This window comes from Pteropus medius, unplaced genomic scaffold, assembly GCF_902729225.1.
Source record: "Pteropus medius unplaced genomic scaffold, Ma_sr-lr_union100, whole genome shotgun sequence".
NCBI lineage: Eukaryota > Metazoa > Chordata > Mammalia > Chiroptera > Pteropodidae > Pteropus > Pteropus medius.
The window spans coordinates 2,647,730-2,666,879 of NW_024342467.1; the positions used below are offsets into that span (position 1 = coordinate 2,647,730).

At 33.5% G+C, this 19,150-nt stretch overlaps 1 protein-coding gene across 6 annotated transcripts in view; it reads right to left on the reverse strand.

Moving 5' to 3' along the window:
- Positions 1-19,150, reverse strand: part of THSD7A (thrombospondin type 1 domain containing 7A) — a 360,172-nt gene that overhangs the window by 160,055 nt on the left and 180,967 nt on the right. For 5 of the 6 annotated variants that reach the window (XM_039862396.1, XM_039862399.1, XM_039862395.1 and 2 more), the window contains exons 3-5: positions 18,310-18,558; positions 15,495-15,676; positions 11,655-11,723 (exon numbers count right to left, since the gene is read on the reverse strand). In XM_039862396.1, the coding sequence (XP_039718330.1) occupies positions 11,655-11,723; positions 15,495-15,676; positions 18,310-18,558 (500 nt within the window). The remainder of the gene's footprint in view (positions 1-11,654; positions 11,724-15,494; positions 15,677-18,309; positions 18,559-19,150) is intronic. The other variant, XM_039862397.1, reaches the window with a different exon arrangement.

Below are 19,150 nucleotides of genomic sequence, written 5' to 3' on the forward strand. Positions count from 1 at the left end.
TACTCCTAAGCTCTGGGGCCCACAGTGCTTAGCAAATCTTCTTTAGTCTTTAACATCTGGAACTTTCACATCTCCCAGCACTGCACTACCTATATACTATCACCTTTCAGCACAGCCTTGCAGTACAGGATCTCTGCTAGACTTCACAGAGTCTTACTCTGCACACATGCAGCCCATCCCTGGACTAAGGGCTCATGGTGTATCTCCACACAGACTCCTGGACTCCATCCCTCTCTCCATAGTGCAGAGTTCTTTATTCTGTGCTCTGAAATTTCCAATAACTTCAGCTGTCTAAAACTTAGATTGCTAAGCCTTTAGTTCAGAGAGCCCTGATGCTATGTTTGTCTTCACTTTTCCAGCCCTGCGTTAGGAAAGATCCCTGAGTAGAAGACCAAGGTGATCGCCTCACAAATGTAACCACTGTCTTCTGCTGCTTGCTGTTTAATGCTTCAAAAACAGTCGCTTTGCATATTTTGTCCAATTTTATACTTAATCTTATTGAGAGGGTTCCAATTACTCAATTACTGCTAGAAGCAGAACAATATGTTTGCTTTTCTGATTATTTAAAATATTTACTTACCGAGTTTTGTGATATATTTCTAAATATGCATATCTTAGAACTTTCATCTCTCTGGCTATCAGAGGAAGAAAATTTGCCAGAGTAACAAATTTTGCCATATCTTAAATTTTGCATATCTTAGAACTTTCATCTCTCTGGCTATCAGAGGAAGAAAATTTGCCATAGTAACAATTAGTTGGTAATCATATGCATCAACCCTTGGGGGTCATGACTAAGTCCATTACTAAGTCCAATGTTCAATAAATATTTACTGAGCATTTATTATGTGTTGCCTATTCTGTTAACTTTTTTAACCCAAAGTAACTTTAAGGGATATATTTTAACATATCTATTCAACAGATTATGGAGCTTGTACTATTCAGATATATGTACTCTGATGTTGCTCTAAAACTTTTATTTATTCTGCCATTACAAGCATTTGTTAAAGGGAGACAAGCACACCTGACTGTTATGATTGGAGATGTCAAATAGATCAATATATGAGTTTGCTCCTCAGAGAAGAATTTCAGGCTCCATAAATTTGGGAAGCCAAACAAATACCCTGGTGATTCAAATAATAACATCATTACCCATCATTCTCTCTCATATTGCCCTATTTTAATTCTCTACATAGTACTTATTGCTATCTGATAATTTGTTGTTTGTTTTATTTCATTTCTTTGCTTATAGTCTGTCTCTTTCCATTAAAATATAAATTCTGTAACAGCAGAAATCTTCTCGGCGCTATTCACTTTTCTATTTTCAGCACTTAGCACAGCGCCTAGAGATAGAAGGCACTCAGTAAAAAAGGTTGAATAAATAGATGAATGAATGACTTTCTTCTATAGAAAATGTAAACATTGGCATTATCATACATGTATAGTTTTGTCATTGAATAGGAATAACCGTAATAGACCACTGGCTCTCTTATGTACTTACCATTTAAAAGAAAAGCACATATTCTAAAACCAATACCACTTAGAATTAGAATAGAGGTAACTTTTTCCCAGTATCAAACTACAATTACTAATCCTAACTCCGTAGCATAATGGTTAAAAGCCCAGATTGAGGAGCTAGACTTTCTGATTCACAATCCTGGTTATAATATTTATTATATGCCTTTGTAAAATTATTTAACTTCTCTGATCTTCAATTTTATATAATAATAGTTCATAAGCTCGTAGGGAGGGTCTAATAAGCAAATAAATATAAAACAGAACAGTGTCTCACATATAGTGTCCATCATCTTCCTAATGCTCCTTATTGTTATAATTATTACTCCAAGTTAACTCATTTAGTTCCATAGATTTATACTTTGAAGTCATTTAATTTGAAGAAGATACCAGAAAGTTAAATTGATTCTTCTAAGAGATGGCATTTTTGTTACAGTTGAGTCTCTCTTGCATCTATTTCAGATTTTTGCTATGGGTTATGAGCTATGAAATAGATGTATGGACCTTTGCTTTTCCTTTATCTGTGCCTAAACTTTTTCTTTGTCCTATATCAAGTTAGGCCTGGACTCATCCCCCCTGTTTGAAGTGGGATAATTCAAGTTTACATCTTTGTCAAGACTTTCAATTTTCTTTCAGGGATGCTAATCTTATCTTCACCTAGATGAGAGCTCGAAAATGTGTCTCTGCATTTAATGGCACCTAAATAGAGACCAAAATAGCAGTACTCCAGATCCTTGTGTCAGGGGATATGAGGGAACTCTCTGTCTCTCAATATCTATCAAAGCTCCGAGGAGGGCTGCCTGAGGGCATAGCTGTACATCCATTCATTTAGAGATTTTTGAACTCTATCCCTGAATTATCTTGCTTAGCAGAAACCTATAAATCTGTACCATATCACTTTAACCCCCACTGATTTGCTTTTCCTGAGTTACATTTTCACATTTATGCTAGTGACCTACATTGAGGAAAACTGCTTAAAGCAAAATCGTCCTTATACAATTCATTGTGATATTTATTGTAAAGATGTAAATGAGGTTGTAATTCAATACAATTATAGTGACCTCTTTATGAAGGCCTATTGGTGATTTTTTTCCCCTAACTCTAAAACTAGAAATTGTTGTGCTTCTCCTTTATAACTGGTTTTCCTGTTTAATGGGCACTGTGAATTTCATAATTAATGAAGTGTTCCTCTTTACACGGGCCATTACAAGCTTAGAGACAAAGCCTATGGTCCTATTTCAAGAAATTCACAAGATCCTATGGCACATATTTTGTAGATTATCTTTATTACATTCATTATTAGTTTGATATTCTCTTTCTACTAGCATTTTTCCTTTGCTCCATATTCTTTGCCCATCCATACTTAAAATCACTTTATCTCCTTTTATGGTATATATTTACATAGAACAAAGTGAGACATAGGTAAGTATTGAAAATCACAACATTCAATGCAGAAGAATTCTTTTCTAACTGCATGTAGAATAAAAACTGCTTGATGAATTCAAGTCACTCTCAAGCCATCAATATGAGTTATCTCCCCATAAAATGTATCTACTATGGGGAAATCTACATATTTTTATGGAAGACGATCATAACCCTCTCTAAAGCATACCACGTACAGCACACATGCATATTGATTGTTCACATGGAAACAGTGACTACAATTCATAGGCAGTAGCTGCAGGCTTGATCCTGACAGTGAAAAGTCCAGGACTGAGAATAGTTCACACTAGGTGACTTGATACACTACAGTCATGGCCCTATTCAGTTAAACCATGTGAAACTGCCACTTATCAACAGCTCTTGGCTTACAAAAATAGCAATTTTGTATGATTCAATATAATACTGATTCAAATAACTATGGAGAAGACTCCACATTGACCTTAAGAACCATCTCAGGGAATGAACTTAAATGAGTTGAATTCTAAAAAGGGCTAAAATTATGCTTGGTTTCTTTCTATTTTCTGTTACCTGAGGGAGATGTCTATGGCACTTTTATTTATATTGCAGCAGAGATATCGTCAGATAATTTGACCTAATGCGCTTACGTTTAGTGATGTTAATAAAGCTGCGGACGGCTACTGTGCTCAGTTATTTGCTCTGAAGCAAATTCGCAGAGCATGGGAGTATGGCCGAATAGAGTTTAGACTTTGGAGTAAAAAAATTGGCTTCGAGTCTGTCCTCTGTCACTTGTCTCAATATGTCTGGGAAAATTATTCTCTAATTATCCATTTAGTCATGTATTAATGAGAAAAATTATCTATCACGATATGTTAGTTTCTTTGCTTATCCTCTTGCTATGGAATTTTGGAAAACAGTGAGAAATGGATTGACAGCTTTCTTAGTAAAAAAAGAAAAATGACTTTTTATTTTCAAAGTACTTCTGGAAATTCCTAATGGAGTAGAAACTTAATTGATTCATGACTTTCTAACCAGACCAAGCTGAGAATCTTTAAAACAATAAGACTCTATTCTAAAAGATTCTTTTTTTCTGCATCTATTCATCTATTCATTAATATTAATACTATTAATATGTAATAATATAATCTTATTATAATTAATATTATTTTGACAAAAAGAGTTAAGGTCTCCCAGGCATGATGCTACCTAATCAATGAGTGTTTTAGATGTCCAGCGTAATGTAAGGGGGCAGATGAACCAGTGTGGCATTTTCAGGTTGAGCAAATGTGAAAGTGTTATTTGCAGAACAACCAAACAATCCGAGGGCTATAGCAAGCATTTCTTTCTTGGCAATAGAGTACTTTGGCAATAGAATGCTTTGGCAATAGAGTGCTGCTTAAACTTCTCAAGGATTCAGCATCATGAAGTAAGGGAGGCTATAATTGTTCTGTCTGTCTCCCATAACTACAGAAGTAAAATTAGTTATATTTCTTTTTATTTTGGAATAATACAAAGAAAGTCTACTTTTTCCAAGAAAGAAGTAATTTCATATATAATGTAAGTACATGTCAGGATTTCAGGACATATTATAGACTCCATAAATTATATATCTTCTGTTATGTTTATAAACTAGCAAGGCCAGTGTACAATTATGCATTTCCTACATGCAAAAAGTTTAGAGTAAAACTATTATTTAAAAAATTCCTCCCACTTTTAAATCAATTTAACCAGAAAAGTAAACATAAACAAAAGCAATTGCTATTTGTTTGGCATTTAATAAGTGCAAGGCTTAATGCTAGAATGTTCCACATGTTATCTTATTAAGCCTTTGCAGAGGAAAGAGAAGCAAAGGAGGAAAAGAATGAAGCTAGTGAAACATACAGGTTAGTCCAAAATGAGACATTATAAATTAGATGTCTAGGAAGTGAATATCCTCTAACTGAAGGGCTTTTTGGGTCTTTCTTAAAGATATTCCTAAATGATACAATTAACAAATGTACCGAGACCTATGGTAAGAATGATGGATAATACTAAAGCTCAGGAGGGGAAGAAAATGCCATGCTCTCCTCGGAAGCTTAAATTCACGGGGAGTTGTCATGCATATTCATGAGGCAACTGTAAAAGAACAGAAGTGTACATAATCAAATGGTAAATTGTGTAATATAGTATAAGAAGTTTACAGGCTTTGGATGAAGAAAGATTACTGAGGTCTTACAGTGTGAAAGAGATTATTTGAAATAGGAGGAGATATTTGAATAGTTGGGACAATGTTTGAAGCATTTCAAGGCAGAAAAGAGAGGAGTAGCAAGAAAAAAGGAACAGAGATGTCGCTGGTCTCTTTTGCAACAAATAGGTGAGCCTTAGCTTAGAGAAAGTTCTTGTCTATAGACAGATACAGCACATACCCTGTCACTGTGTAGATTTGTTGAATATCAAAAATGAGAAATTCTAAAAAGGTATATCAAAAGCATATAATTATAAGAATATGATGGCTATTTTGAATTCTCAAATTGTATTCAATATACAATTTTTTTTCCATAAATTAATTAGTCTGGGTTCTGATAATATGGATCCTTATATTTTGAGGGTATTTTTGTGTGCAATAAATGGTGGAAACTTTCCAAGATGGATCCATTGTCATGGCTTCTTTTTTCCATTGCTATTTTCCCTGGCTTATTTCCCTTTTTATTGCCCATTGCTTTTAGAAGGAATAAATATTAATGAGTTCCACAGTATAGTTTGTACTCCTCTGTTAACATGGTGAGAGTAGCTACTCCCTATTGAGCAATCATCAGCAAGGCAGGGAAAAGGCAGCCACAAACCATTTCTTTTACACTTAGATTGCAAGAGTATGCCTCTGAAAAAACGCTATTCATTCACCAGTGCACATCCCTGAGTGCTCGTTTCAAAATGCCTTCTGGTGCTATCATTTATCCATAACAGACTCGATGCAATCAGTGCTTAAGGGTTACAAAAAGCACACATACTACAGTCACTTGACAGTGTCAGGTTTTGTGACATTTTATCCACCATATTTCTTTCATTAATGGAAAGTCCTTTACTAGCATCTATGGCTTCTTTCCATCTTGGGTTACAGGTAAGAAGTAAGATGAAACAGTATCTACGAGCATTAGGTGTTCTTTCTCTCCAATTTCCTAGCTTAACTACTAGCACGGTATAGTGGCTTTCTAAAGATTTGCAGCTCAGGGACCTAAAAGTAGGGCTCAGTGAGTATAAATAAGACCTATATTAGAACTGAAAGTTCTATTCACTTCTAAGGACATATGGTAACTTTCCCCAATTGCTCCGTTCTCCATATTCTTATCTCCGGAACTGTGGGAAACAAGGCTTTTTAGGAAATGAATGTCCGCAATTCTGTTTTTTATCTTAATGTAGTGATTCTCTTTGCCTCTAACAGAGGCCAAAAACCTATGTTAGAATTTGGGACAGATTGATTGAGAAGCCTAGAGATCTTATGGTTCGGGACTCTTCACAGGCACAGGCCCCTCTGAGACCCTGGCAGAGATCTTAGTGATTTTTGTACTTGGATTTTTTTTTTTTTTTTAAATAATGATGCTCCCCTAAATTGCATAGCTTTGGGGCTCAGAAAACCTGGCATTCCATGCCCCTATCCTTGTCTCTCCCAAAGTTTTGGATAAAGTCTCTTAAGAGCTTTATTATGTAAAATCAATTCCTAACTATAACCACAAAGGTGCTTATAAAAAACACAGAGATTCCTGCACCATTTCCAGAACTATGGAATCACAATCTCAGCAGAAAACATTCAGGGATTTTTGCATTTTCTTAAAGCATCCAGGTGATTACTAAAGTGCATTTTGAGGCTGTGTGCTTTCCAGAAAATAATGCACCAATGAATAAGGGTAAAGTTTCTTTATTAAGGACGGACCATGAGTTGTAGTGTGCTGTCAGAACTCAATTGAAGATCCCCACACTGGCATGTTTGTAGGAGTCTTTCCATGTTAGCTTTGGGAAGGGTCAGTTCTGAACCCCCAGTAAACAAAGCTATAAATACAAGGCTTCTATTAGATTATAAGCTTCCTGAAAAAAGGGAGCTGTTTTTTTTAAACATTCTTTCTTTGACCTCTCAATCAGTGATGCAATCTGATTGTATTAATCTATTGAATAATCTAGCTGTTCAATGAGTATTTATTGAATTAATGAAAGAATATCAAGTGAGATATCCAAATTTGCAGCCCTTCATCAAACAGATTGTGAATGATGTTCAGAAACCTAACACTTGGGAGAACATTAAGTCACTGATTCCAAGTGTTTGTTCCCCATATTAAGTATTTAATCTTTGCAGCAACCAAGCAATTAACAAAGTGCCTTAATAAATGCAATCAATATTGTCACTGTCATCATACCATCCTCATCATTATTACCATCCTTTTCTTTTAGAGTGGGCATTTGGGACTTAAGTGTAGGTGTTTGTATTTCATTAGACTTTACATTTTAATATCTTTTTGTGTCATAAGATTATTATTTAAGATGTTTTATCCTTATTAGCTTCATATCACTTAATATCATTATACCATCTATGACTTTGTCCAAGACACCAACATCCATAATGAATTTTATTATTTTCTCTAGGTAATAAGTTATTTGTCATTATTACCTTTTCCTAGGTAATAATGCCAATGTCATTTATCTTCCCCATTAGCAAATTGGGAAGAACTAGAATGATGGAAAAGGAGATAGGTTTGAAATACTCATAAACTTCAGATGTTTCTCTCCTTCAATTTAAAAAACTTACACTCACTTTCTCACTTCATTGAACAATATGAGTGTTATTATTAAGCATTATGTTTGTGGAAATTATCTTTCATTCTAAAATTAGTGAAGAAACTTCTGAGCATTTTTGATTATTTGAAAATTTTTCTATCAAGTGCCATTTAATTGATCCAACCATTTAATCTTTGAAATAGTTTTGACATTGTACACATATATAACAAGTCGATCTCGTTATTTTCTTGAGAAAATTTTCATCAGTACTTTGTATATAAAGATTGCATTATTGCCTGGGAAATACGATGTGTGGTCTGTTAATGAGTTTATGTATTTGCCAGCAGTGGTGAAAGTTTTTTTTTTTTTTAATTATTTAGGCCAGGCAACCCTTGGTTGATTGCAGGGATCTTGTTAGTTTACAATCCTTTATTTTTTTTATTTTTTAATGTTTACAGAACCTGGTCTTCCTACATGGTCTCCCATCCAAGTACTAACCAGGCTTGATCCTGCTTAGCTTCCAAAATCAGATGGGATCGGGCTTGCTCTGGGTGGCACGGCCATAGTGGTGAAAGTTTGGATTGAGTAATCCGCAATCTTCGATCACTTCAAACACTTATAATACAGCTGATTGGTTTTATATATATGGTAATAATGAAAATAAAATGATTTTCTGTAATAACCTTTGACTCTGACATGTAAAAGCCATATTTCTAGATTTCTAGTCTTCTTTGTTTAGTATTAATTAGATTATCTGTAAATTAAAAAAATTAGTTCTTTAGTTTTTTTTCCCCTTATTTGAAACCTCTTATTGAATTGATTGAATTTTATTTAGTCCCTTTTATTTCTTTTGTTGGTTTGGAAAAACATCTATAATTTCATTATTAATAATGGATTTATTATATTATCTTATATGGTTATATAATTGTATATTAATAATTAACTTAGTAATTATTCTTAAAGTTTTAACATGCATGACTTAATAATATAAAAGTCTTCAGTATCTCTACTCTTCCCCAAACAATATACTCCTTATCATTTCCTCTTGTCATATATTAATGCTGTTCATGAACTGTACAGTATTCTAGTGATGAAAATTATTAGTATTGCTTCATACACATCTATAGTTATACAGATTACCGAGGTGTCTACCAAATTCTTTGCACATCTTGAATTCTTCTCTTTCTAGGTTTAATTTCTTTCTTCCTAAACATTATTATTTAGCAGTTCTTTCAGTGAGGTTTTAGTAGAGGTAAACTCTTCCACTTTGTCTTACTTTTGCCCATCGTTTATAATGATTGGTAGCTGAATAAATAATTCTAAGTTGACAGTTCTTTTCCTCTCAGTACTCTTAATACATCACTTTTGCTATTTTGCTTTTTTGTAGCTATTGGTAATTTCACTGTTAATTTGAGATTTCAGCTCACTGCATTGTATCTAAATTGAATATATCATTATTCTGCCTGGAAACTGTTTTTCTTGATTCTATACATGCTTGTCTTTTATCAGTTTTAGAAAATTCATATTTTCTCTTGGTTTTCTCACTCTGAATCTTCTGATTTAATTCTGCAACATTGTTATCTTTGCTTTTATTTTCAATTTCTCCTTTCAGTGTTGCATTTTAGATAATTCATTTCCTTACATTTGTCTTCATTTTACTAATAACTATTTAGCGCAATCTGTCTAATCTACCTATTACTGTATTAGTTTATTTCCAGTAAAAGTATTTTTTAGTTGTAGAACTTCTGTTTTCTTAATCTGTTCCTTTTCATTGTAATATTATATTTAATGTTTTACCTTTTTCTTTTACATCTTTATTAAGTTTTAACATATATATTTTATGGTCTCTATCTGCTATTTCTAATATTCCCAACCTTGAGTCTAATCTTTCACTTTGTTGGGCATTTTAAATCCTGTTTACAGTGGATTATTTTTCCTTGTGTAGTTTGCAATATTGAATGGCACAGTTTATTTGGGGAAATCCTGTGGCATAGGTTAAGGGATTCCCTTCTTTGGAACTTTTGTTTTTGCTATGTCAGGCACCCCGGTAGTACTATTGGCCTGACACCATTTCTTATATTAATTTCTCAGTGGTCTTTGGATTCATGAAAGTACCATAAATTTGAAACAAACTAGTGCGAATACAGGCCCATAGCTGGAATTCTTAGGAGAGGTTTGTTTTAGCCCACACCTAAGGCTGAGGCTGACCTGCTTTTCTGACTGTCTATAGATAAATTAATAAATTATTTATCTATAGATAAATAATTATCTATTTATCTATAAATAATTATCTATTTATCTATAGATAAATTAAATTTCCCAAAGGGTTATAGTATCAACAAGCAGAGAAATTCAAGTTACCTATAGATGATGAAGTAATACAGTATTCCTGCTTGCACTCTTTCTAGATAAAAGTTTCATGTCATGAACCTTAGACTTCACTTCCTTTAAGTCTCCATAAAGTGTAACCCTCCTCCTGTACCATCACTACCCAAGGATGACCACAGAGAGCATTAGTTCAACTTTCCTGGTTTGTTTTGAGGAATCATTTAATTTCAAGACATCAGTTCTACTCTTAAAAGCATTTGAAACAATATCGTAGTCTGCATGTCTAGGTGTTTTGTAAAGGTTGATTTTTCAGTTATTCTAATGTGCCATGTTGTTGGAAATAAAACAGAAGAGTCATTAAACAGGTATTTTTTAGGCAAATAAAATAACGTGCATAGGAATACTAGGCCAAGCAGAAAAACCAGGTTTCCTTATCATCTGTCTGGTGTTCGGAAAATGGCCTTAAGATGAAAATTCAAAAGATTTTAAGCTCTCTTTATAATTAGAAAAGAGAAAATAGATATATTTTTAAATGTCTCTTAAATGAGAGGTCAAACTGAAAGAAAGGACATGAATTTTGACTCTGGTCATTGGCTCTAACAACTAGATCATGTTTCCTCTATTTAAAGTCAGAGGTGTGAATGGTTGCTCAGGGGTAAAGAACAGGATGTGTGTGAATATACACCCTTGATGAAATAAAAAATGTATTTTTTAAAAGTGTGTTTATGTCAATAAATCATTTTCAAACAAATTTTAAAAACTAGTATTTTACAAACAGCAAATATTTATTAAAGGTTGATTAAGTCAAACATAATATAAGCACTGTTTTCATGCTTACATGACTTTCGAGCTGCCTTGTTATATTTTCTTTGACTGCCTTTTTGGTTGACTACTTCTTGACATCTCGTTAGTAAGTCCTTACTTTACTAAAAAATCTAAGTTACCTCTGGGGTAGACCACTGACCAGCTTAATCTAATTCCCAGCATGTAAATTTTCATTAGGTTCCATCCCAGTGGCTGAAACCTCTTGGCATCTCACTTTCCATTTTGTAATCTACTGAATACAGAGAAATTTTATAGGGTAACAGTTCTTCTCTCCCACAAAATACTCAGAGAACTGACTTCCGAGGAAGATTTGATTCCTGCAGGGATTTCCTACATTTTAATTATTTTTAAATTATATTGCAGGGCTTTTTACAGCCCCCTGCATCAATGTAAGCTATGTTTCCAAAATGTAGCTACTGTGTGATTTAGTTCCTTCTTAATTTACTATATAAAGATTAGTAGAGCATAAATAAAGTGGTGTGCTTAGAAATAAGATAAATTATGAAGTATTCTTACCTTCATTAATTTATCTCAACAAAAATGTTCATATACAAACTTTATGCATCTGTTTATATAACTAGGGGATCTTAGTGATAATTTTATGTCGGTCGATTTAAAATCTTTTTATTTTTCTGTAATTTACATCTATATAATGATGTTATAGAAAGTCAAGAAACATGAAATAATTTCTATTTCATGCAACAGCTTTGCTATATTTCTAGCAAAATAGAAAATGAATGTAAACAACTATTTCCTAGATGGTTTAAGGACTGTATCAGGAAATGTATAGAGGATCTCTGATACACATTTCTGATTCAGATGTCATGTAAAATATTCTTACCTACCTGTTATTTCAAAAGTGATGGATAGGAAAGGTGCAGCACTAGCCTTCGATGAACTCTGATATTTACTTTCTGAAATAACAGGGAAATAGCACCGTAAGCATAGCCCTTTTTCCACACAAATAGCTTTGATTAAAGTGGGCTAGTTTGTATAATAAACTGTAGGCAAAATACTACATTTATAAAGAATTTGCATTCCATTTAGGAATGGTGATTATTTTATTCACTTTATTTCTTTGCAGAACATGGGAAAATGTGAAAGTTTTATTCATCCTTCTGTCTGCCCATTCACAATTCAATCATCCTTCCCTTCATCCATCGTCCAAATCTTTCTGCCCGTTTATCTTATTCTATGTCATCATACAGGCTCATTATGCTGGCTGTCTTCCTTAGTAATCTCAAATCCCACAAACCTGATCCAGATTTCACTGTGAATTATTTGATACATTTTCTACAAAAGAATGTTCTTAAGTTTCCTATAACATAAATCACAGTAAGTTTCATGGTACTTTATAACCAATATTTTTGGTTTCTCTCATTTAAAAACATATTCAATCTGTATCAAATGAGAGAATTTCTTGAGTTACTATAGGTAAAATTGACTTTCACTTCACTTTGAGCTTGTAAAAAAAATCAATTCATGTTCATGCATCCAATGACCAGCAACATTTTCATCAGCCCTCTTGGACTTATACTGATAACCTCCCCCTTGGGCAAGGCTTCTTCCTGTCATTTTCTGATAAGAGTAGATTTCATGGCAGCATAAGCTGGACATTCTTCACAGCCTACTGGAATTCTGATCATCTGGTTGAACAGAAATTGTCAAGGGCTTTTTTACTATTATCTCTTCTCAGTTGTCAGGATTGGGAGGGTTACCTATGGCCAGCAGGAATACATGAATAAAATGCGGATACTCTCCAATATCAAGTAGATATGTTTTCCTATTGTCTATAGATGTTATCATCAACTTAATAAGCATTCTGATGATATAATTCAATTGACACAGCTAAGGCACCAAGTTGTGATTATTGTACATTATACTTCGAGTACTTTCACAATACATATTTCAATTTTCTGAAAATTAAATATATTAGCTCCAAGGAGGAGAATTTTTATGGTCTAGTATGGTGTGAGTCAGTTAACATCAATGAATAAAATGATTTAATGTGCCCTGTCCTTGTGCTAAGGTGGTCATTACTTATATAATATGATGGTCAATATAATAGAGGAAGTTTATGTGAATTTCATATCATTTTTTTCAATATTTTTTATCAAAGAATTTTATTTTTGAGTGAAAGTATTTTATTTTGAGTTTAGGCATTTCTAATAGCTTGGTTACAGGTGGAAACAACTTTTATAGAGCACAGAGTATGAATCTGCAAAAATAACAGTGTAGACTTTTTTCTGCAAATTAAGTAAAATGTGAGTTGCTTCTAGGGTAGTTTGTTCATGGTGACAGTCAAGATTTCTTGGAATCAGTACCTTCTTATTACAAGTGATTGAGAGGGTTATTTTGAGAGGTTTCCCTCTCTTTATAAAGTAAGCTTTCATTCTTTCATATTTATTGAAAGAAGATAGACTGAACAATCTTCACAGGCTGGTCGAATTGTTCTCTATTCACACATATTTACAGTCTATATGTCACCCTTGGTATGCTGGCTTATTGAATAAGTTTCATATTGGGAAATGTTAAGTGCTTCCAGGGGGAAACTCACATAGTCTAAGTTCTGAGAAAAAAAAAAGCTGTAAATTTTAGGGAGAATCAACTGTTTTTGCAAAGCCTATAAGAGGCTTATTAGTATTCTTGGTATTTAATATGAAAAAACACAAAACTCTAACTTATTCATGTTATATACTTACATGATAAATATTAATTTTAGGAGAACTGATTATTTCCACATCTATTGACCTTTCCTTTGGCATTTGCTTAATCCTATAGATACATCTTAACAATAATATTCTTTTTGTTTTCCTTTTTCTGTGTGTGGCTTTTATTTTTAGTGTTCTACAGTGTTTGATAGCAGTAAGGGGACTCTGTGACAAAATGATTTTAAAAAATACCCAGTTGCAGCTCAGAATTCTGAAAGCTCTTTTGAAAGTAATAACCTACAGGACATAATTGACATTCAGAAACTAAAATTTGATCTACCTCTAGCAATGAAATTATACTACTCTGAAAGGACTGCTATAATAAATCCACCTAAGAGTGTTAAAAATGTAGCCATTAAAGTGGCCAAGAAAATATTAATGTACTAACATTACATGTTTTATGCTACTTCCTTATAACTTTAAGATGCATTAGTGGTAAAATGTATCCCTAGGCTAGATTCCTAAATGAGTTGACATGCTATGTAAAGTTAGTGGATACAAAATAATTAAATTTTGCAAGTTGCAAATGCAAAACTTCAGTGTTTATTTTCCATGAATTGCTGGTCACCAGTGCCACTCCTTTGGGAGAGGTAGAGGAGCCATTTCTTTTTTGGTTTTTTGAAATACCCATTTCTCTTGGTTCTTTCCCTTTTCTGATCATTCTTGATCAGATTTATTCTCCGATTTTTTTTTTTTTTTTGTCTTTTGTTTGCTGTTATCAACTAGGGTGTTTATCTTTATTCTTTTCCCTTCCAACTGATATATTTGCTGAGAAATACTAACCTATCATACAAACAACTTGCTAAATACAATGTACTCATCTTTTCTGACAAGATTTCTCTTTTATGTTTGTTATTCTTTAATGGCATGCTTTAATACACACTGTTCCCTCTGCCTGGATTAACTTCCTTTTGCTTTCCTGGCCCACTTGACTATATGCATCATCATTCAGCTCAAGTGCCACTTTCTTCCACCATGCAGGTTCTTGTTTTATGATTCCCCTACAATTATTCTAAAACTCATTTATAATGCATATGACGTTGTATTATAACTACTGGTTTGTTTGTGTGCTGACCCTGAGCACTTCCCTGATACAAAATTTGTATTGATATTTCTATCCTCAACACCTTACACAATTTTTGGAATTCTGTTGGCAACTAAAAGGTATATGTTTAACAGATTAATGATAGAAGTCCTGCTATCCCTCAGGCAGAGGGAAATGTAAGAAGGTCTGTTACAGCATTGCTTAAAAATATTCATATTTGTGTGGACTTAAAGCTATTAATTGAATATAAACTTGATTTACTAAAAATTAGAACTTTAGCATAAGATTAATACATAATAATAAATATATTTACCCCTGGCAATCTTAGACTCACTTATCTTTTTGCACATTTATCACATCTGGTCTAAAATTGAGTCTAAATAAAAAAAATTCTAAGATGTGTTTAATTAAATGTTTTTTTTTTGAAAGTCATGCCTCTTTTTTTTACTGTAATTTTATTCTGTATTTATTTCATTTAAATTCAAATTGAGAATTCCATTCAATACAATGATTAAAGTAATTCTCAACCACATTATAGACAGCAAAAGAAGGTATTTTTTACAAGCAGGTTTTACTTCTTAAAAGAAGAGAAAACTTGGGCTTTCTTAATATATACTTTATTCTTTGCACATACTTAAAAGATTAACTTTTATTCTATTTTTATAATTAATCTACTTCTGCTAAATTTTGACTCAGAGCCTGAAGTCAGAAAATTTAATGAGAGACTTGTCAGTAAATCAGAACTGACCAAAGATGAAATCGGATTAAATTTTTATAAACAAAATTTGGATTACTATTCACCATAGTGGATATCATTCATAATGTGAACGGGAATATGGCTATTCATGCCCAAATGGCTGCGTATATATCCCTGCAGGATCATCCTGTTCTGTCTCCATAAGTGACCCTTAAGAAGAAACAAATTTTACCTTCTTTGTCCTTGTGGGTGTTTAAGTGCGAGAGGAGGTGTTCGTTAATCTGCACGCAGTATACCTCTCGCGTCTGGACCCCTCCTCCGCAGAGGGCTGTCTGGTTGCCTCGCCTCTTGTCCTGCTGGCTGAGCAAAGGGTCCACACGGCACTCGGTCCACTCCGCGGTTCTCCAGCCAAACCTAAATAAAGAAAACACCAGCCGTGGAAATCACGTTTATTGAATAAAACTCTCCTCTGCTCCTCTCATGTTTTTTTCATAAGAAAATCTAAAAACCACTTTCCTCATGAATCACTCGTAGACTACTCCATCTATGGTGCAGATTCAGTTTCAATTTCTCCTCTTTTATCCTTAGCGGTGAGTGCTCCATTTAAAGAGGGGTTAAATTTAGGATGATCCTGTTTTAACTGCAATTACTGGAAGTTGCTTATAAATATTTTATGAAAAGAGAGCATAAATGCTGAAAACATGAAATTTTATGTTCAGTTAAGCCGAACTCAGCCTTACCCTTTCCAGATACTTATAAACAAAGGAGGATTGAATTTGAAAATAGAAAACATTCTATTGATGATCAATCCAAACATTTGTTTTGCCTTTAATAAAATGCATGAAAATTGCTTCTTCGCACTGGACCAAAATTATAATTGTGCGTTAGGATTAAAAAACATAACAATTCAGAATTTTCCCTTAACATATTGTCAAGAATAAGAGTATTTTTCTGTAGCAGTGAGCATCCCTGATGAGTCCTGATAAATGAAGAAAAGAGCTGACGTTTCTAACCAGTGGAACACAGGAAAGATGATGTGTGATTCTAAATTAAAGTTCCAATCAGGATTATGATGGGGAAGAAATGTCAGGAGCTTGTCAGCCCAACATGGGCTCTAAGGAGACACCCAGGCAATCATTTCCCATTGCCATTGAAGACAGAAAGAGATGGCATTTCTCCACCTCAAGGAAAATAGATATTGTAAAAGCATACACAAAAAAATGGCTCATGAAGCACTTTGTGTCACTTTAACCACGATGCTTCCTTACTAATCAGATTAACAGCCAGCATAGGTACAAATGGATGTGCTAATGTTCATCTCGATTAGAAAAAAAGGTTAAATGGGCTCTCAGATGTCTGATCTAGATGCTTTGCTTTGTCAATGGTAAAGTTCTACAACAGTAAAATTGACTTTCTTGCCTGTTTTTAATTTTTATAAGTGGGGATTCGTGGCTTAACAGAGGTGAAGGACTGGGGCATCAAGCAATAACACTCTTAACAGATGTATATAAAGTACAGCATTCAGGCCAATTCTAAAAACATGGATAATTGATGCCTTAAGTAGAGGGTGGGGGAAGTGAGGAAAGTAAAATCAAACAAGTCATTCATTAGGGAAGTTAAAATAAAAATTTTATTTTATTTTTTAATAGAATGGAGTCCTAATTTAGGTCATCGTAAAGAGTCCTGTGAAAGGAATACATTTTCAATAACGTCAATTGATTACACCTTATAAAATTGCTACCTTCTCAAAAGGTGGAAAAGAGACTAGAATATGTATTTATTTGATCACCATTGTTTGAATATCTGAGAGCATTAAGAATAAAATAACTAGCTTGAGACAAAAATAGAAAAAGTCATAGGAGACTGAACACTCTGGAGACTGTGCAAATTCCTCAAGACTATTATGTGAGAGGAACACACAGTCAGTGGGCTTGGCAGAGGACTTTGGAAGAAAACACTGGAGTATGAGTCACTTGTTACCTCATAGGAGAGTAAATGCTGCAGAATCGAAGATCTCATAAATCATCGTTATCTTTGTTGTTATTATTGGTATTGTTGTTAGAAGGAGGATGAGGAAGAGTAATTTTCCTCCTCACTTGTTCATGAAGTTCGAGCTGTACACATGTTCTTTAAATGTTTAGAATATTTCAGAGAAACTCTCAATGAAGCTTGTGTATATCTGTTGAGAAACTAAGATTCTCTAAGTTGTTTTGCATTCTATATTCAGATTAAGCTGAAATGTATTTATTGCCAAGATAATTATGTCTTTGGAGTAATATGTTTTAAGGATCAAAAGAATATGGTTATACTGCCAAATATTTCATAATTAGTTATATTTACCTCAGTTCAATGAACATTTATTGGACACTTGTCAGGCCTGTGATAAATGCTTCAGGTTTAAAAGAAAAAAAATATATAATCCTTATCTTCAAGGAGCTTAGTCTTATTACTTTGATGTAGTATTTTATTCTATTCAATAGGATTTATTACATACAATACTGCATTTTAATAAAACTTCCTCAATAAGCAGGAAGAACCTATATTTTGAAAGTTTATATTACCTTATAGAATGGGGTTGACAAAGTATGACTCAATGACCAAATCTAACCTCTGTCCCGTTTATGTAGATAAAGTTTTATTGGAATATAGCCACATTCATTTTTTTACATATTGTCTCAAGCTCCAATGGCAGAGCTGAGTCATTGTGACAGATATATGTGGCCCGCAAAGTCTATTAGATTTACTATCTTCCCCCTTACATAAAAAATTAGCCAATCCCTATTACAGAAAATATAGAAGCAGAGAATTGCTGCTGAAAATCGAGCCTTCAAAGAGGTTTGGCAATACAGCTTATTAGATCTTTTATTTAGAAAAATATATATATATTTTTTTACAGTTGTGTTTGTAAAGAGCTATTTTATTTTTCCACTTAGAATTTGTAAAAATCACTCTTTCTCGAAATACTATTCAGTCAAAATTAAATAGCTGAACAAATATGCAATTTGGGTAGACAGGTCAGCAGAGGCGGAAGTCCTTTATTTACTCACATGGCACATGGGGCTGCTGCATCTCCTTGAGACACACAGGTTTCTTTTTCCTCAAGTTCTGGACACTCTTTCTCACTGCCAATAGGGAACTGCCTGATGGTCCGTGTCCTTCTACGAGTGCCTTTAGGGGATGCCACATCATGGCACGTTTTTGAGCAGGGGCTCCATTCTGACCACTCTGACACCTGGCACTCTGTGGGTATCACACAGGACTGGAAGGTCATTGGCAGCTTCTCTTGCTGGCAAAAGCTGCAAAAGAACATTGATATTCTCATCACAGACTCACAGGCAGTTATGAACTTTGTCTCCAGAGCAAAATCATCTTGGATGTTTTTATTTCTACTTAAAGGTGCAATTATAATTTCATGGAAAATATATCAACATTTATGATGTGTAAAAGCAGTTAGACTCAAAGCTAACATTTGCATTTCCTCCTATTTTGTAATAGTTGTTAAACCACTCATAGGAAATAGAAAATAAAGGGACTAAGCAAAACTAGCTGAAACTAAGTTTACCATATTGTTCATTTCACTCATTCCAGACTTGTTTTAATTTAGAAAATGGGAAACCAAGAACTGTTAACATATAATAATTTCCATTCTGTTTAGTGATTTAAATAAACATGCCTGGCTAATTTAATACAATATTGTTTTTAATAGAAAAGTAATTTAATATATGCTTAACATTATTTTTAGTATCATTCGAAACTTTAGTTGACACTTACAATTATAATGTATTCAAATTCAAATACATCAACTTTCCCAGTTCACACTTTGATATACAGTATACATTAGGGTATCTTAATTAAATACATCATAAGCATTAGAAATATATATCTATT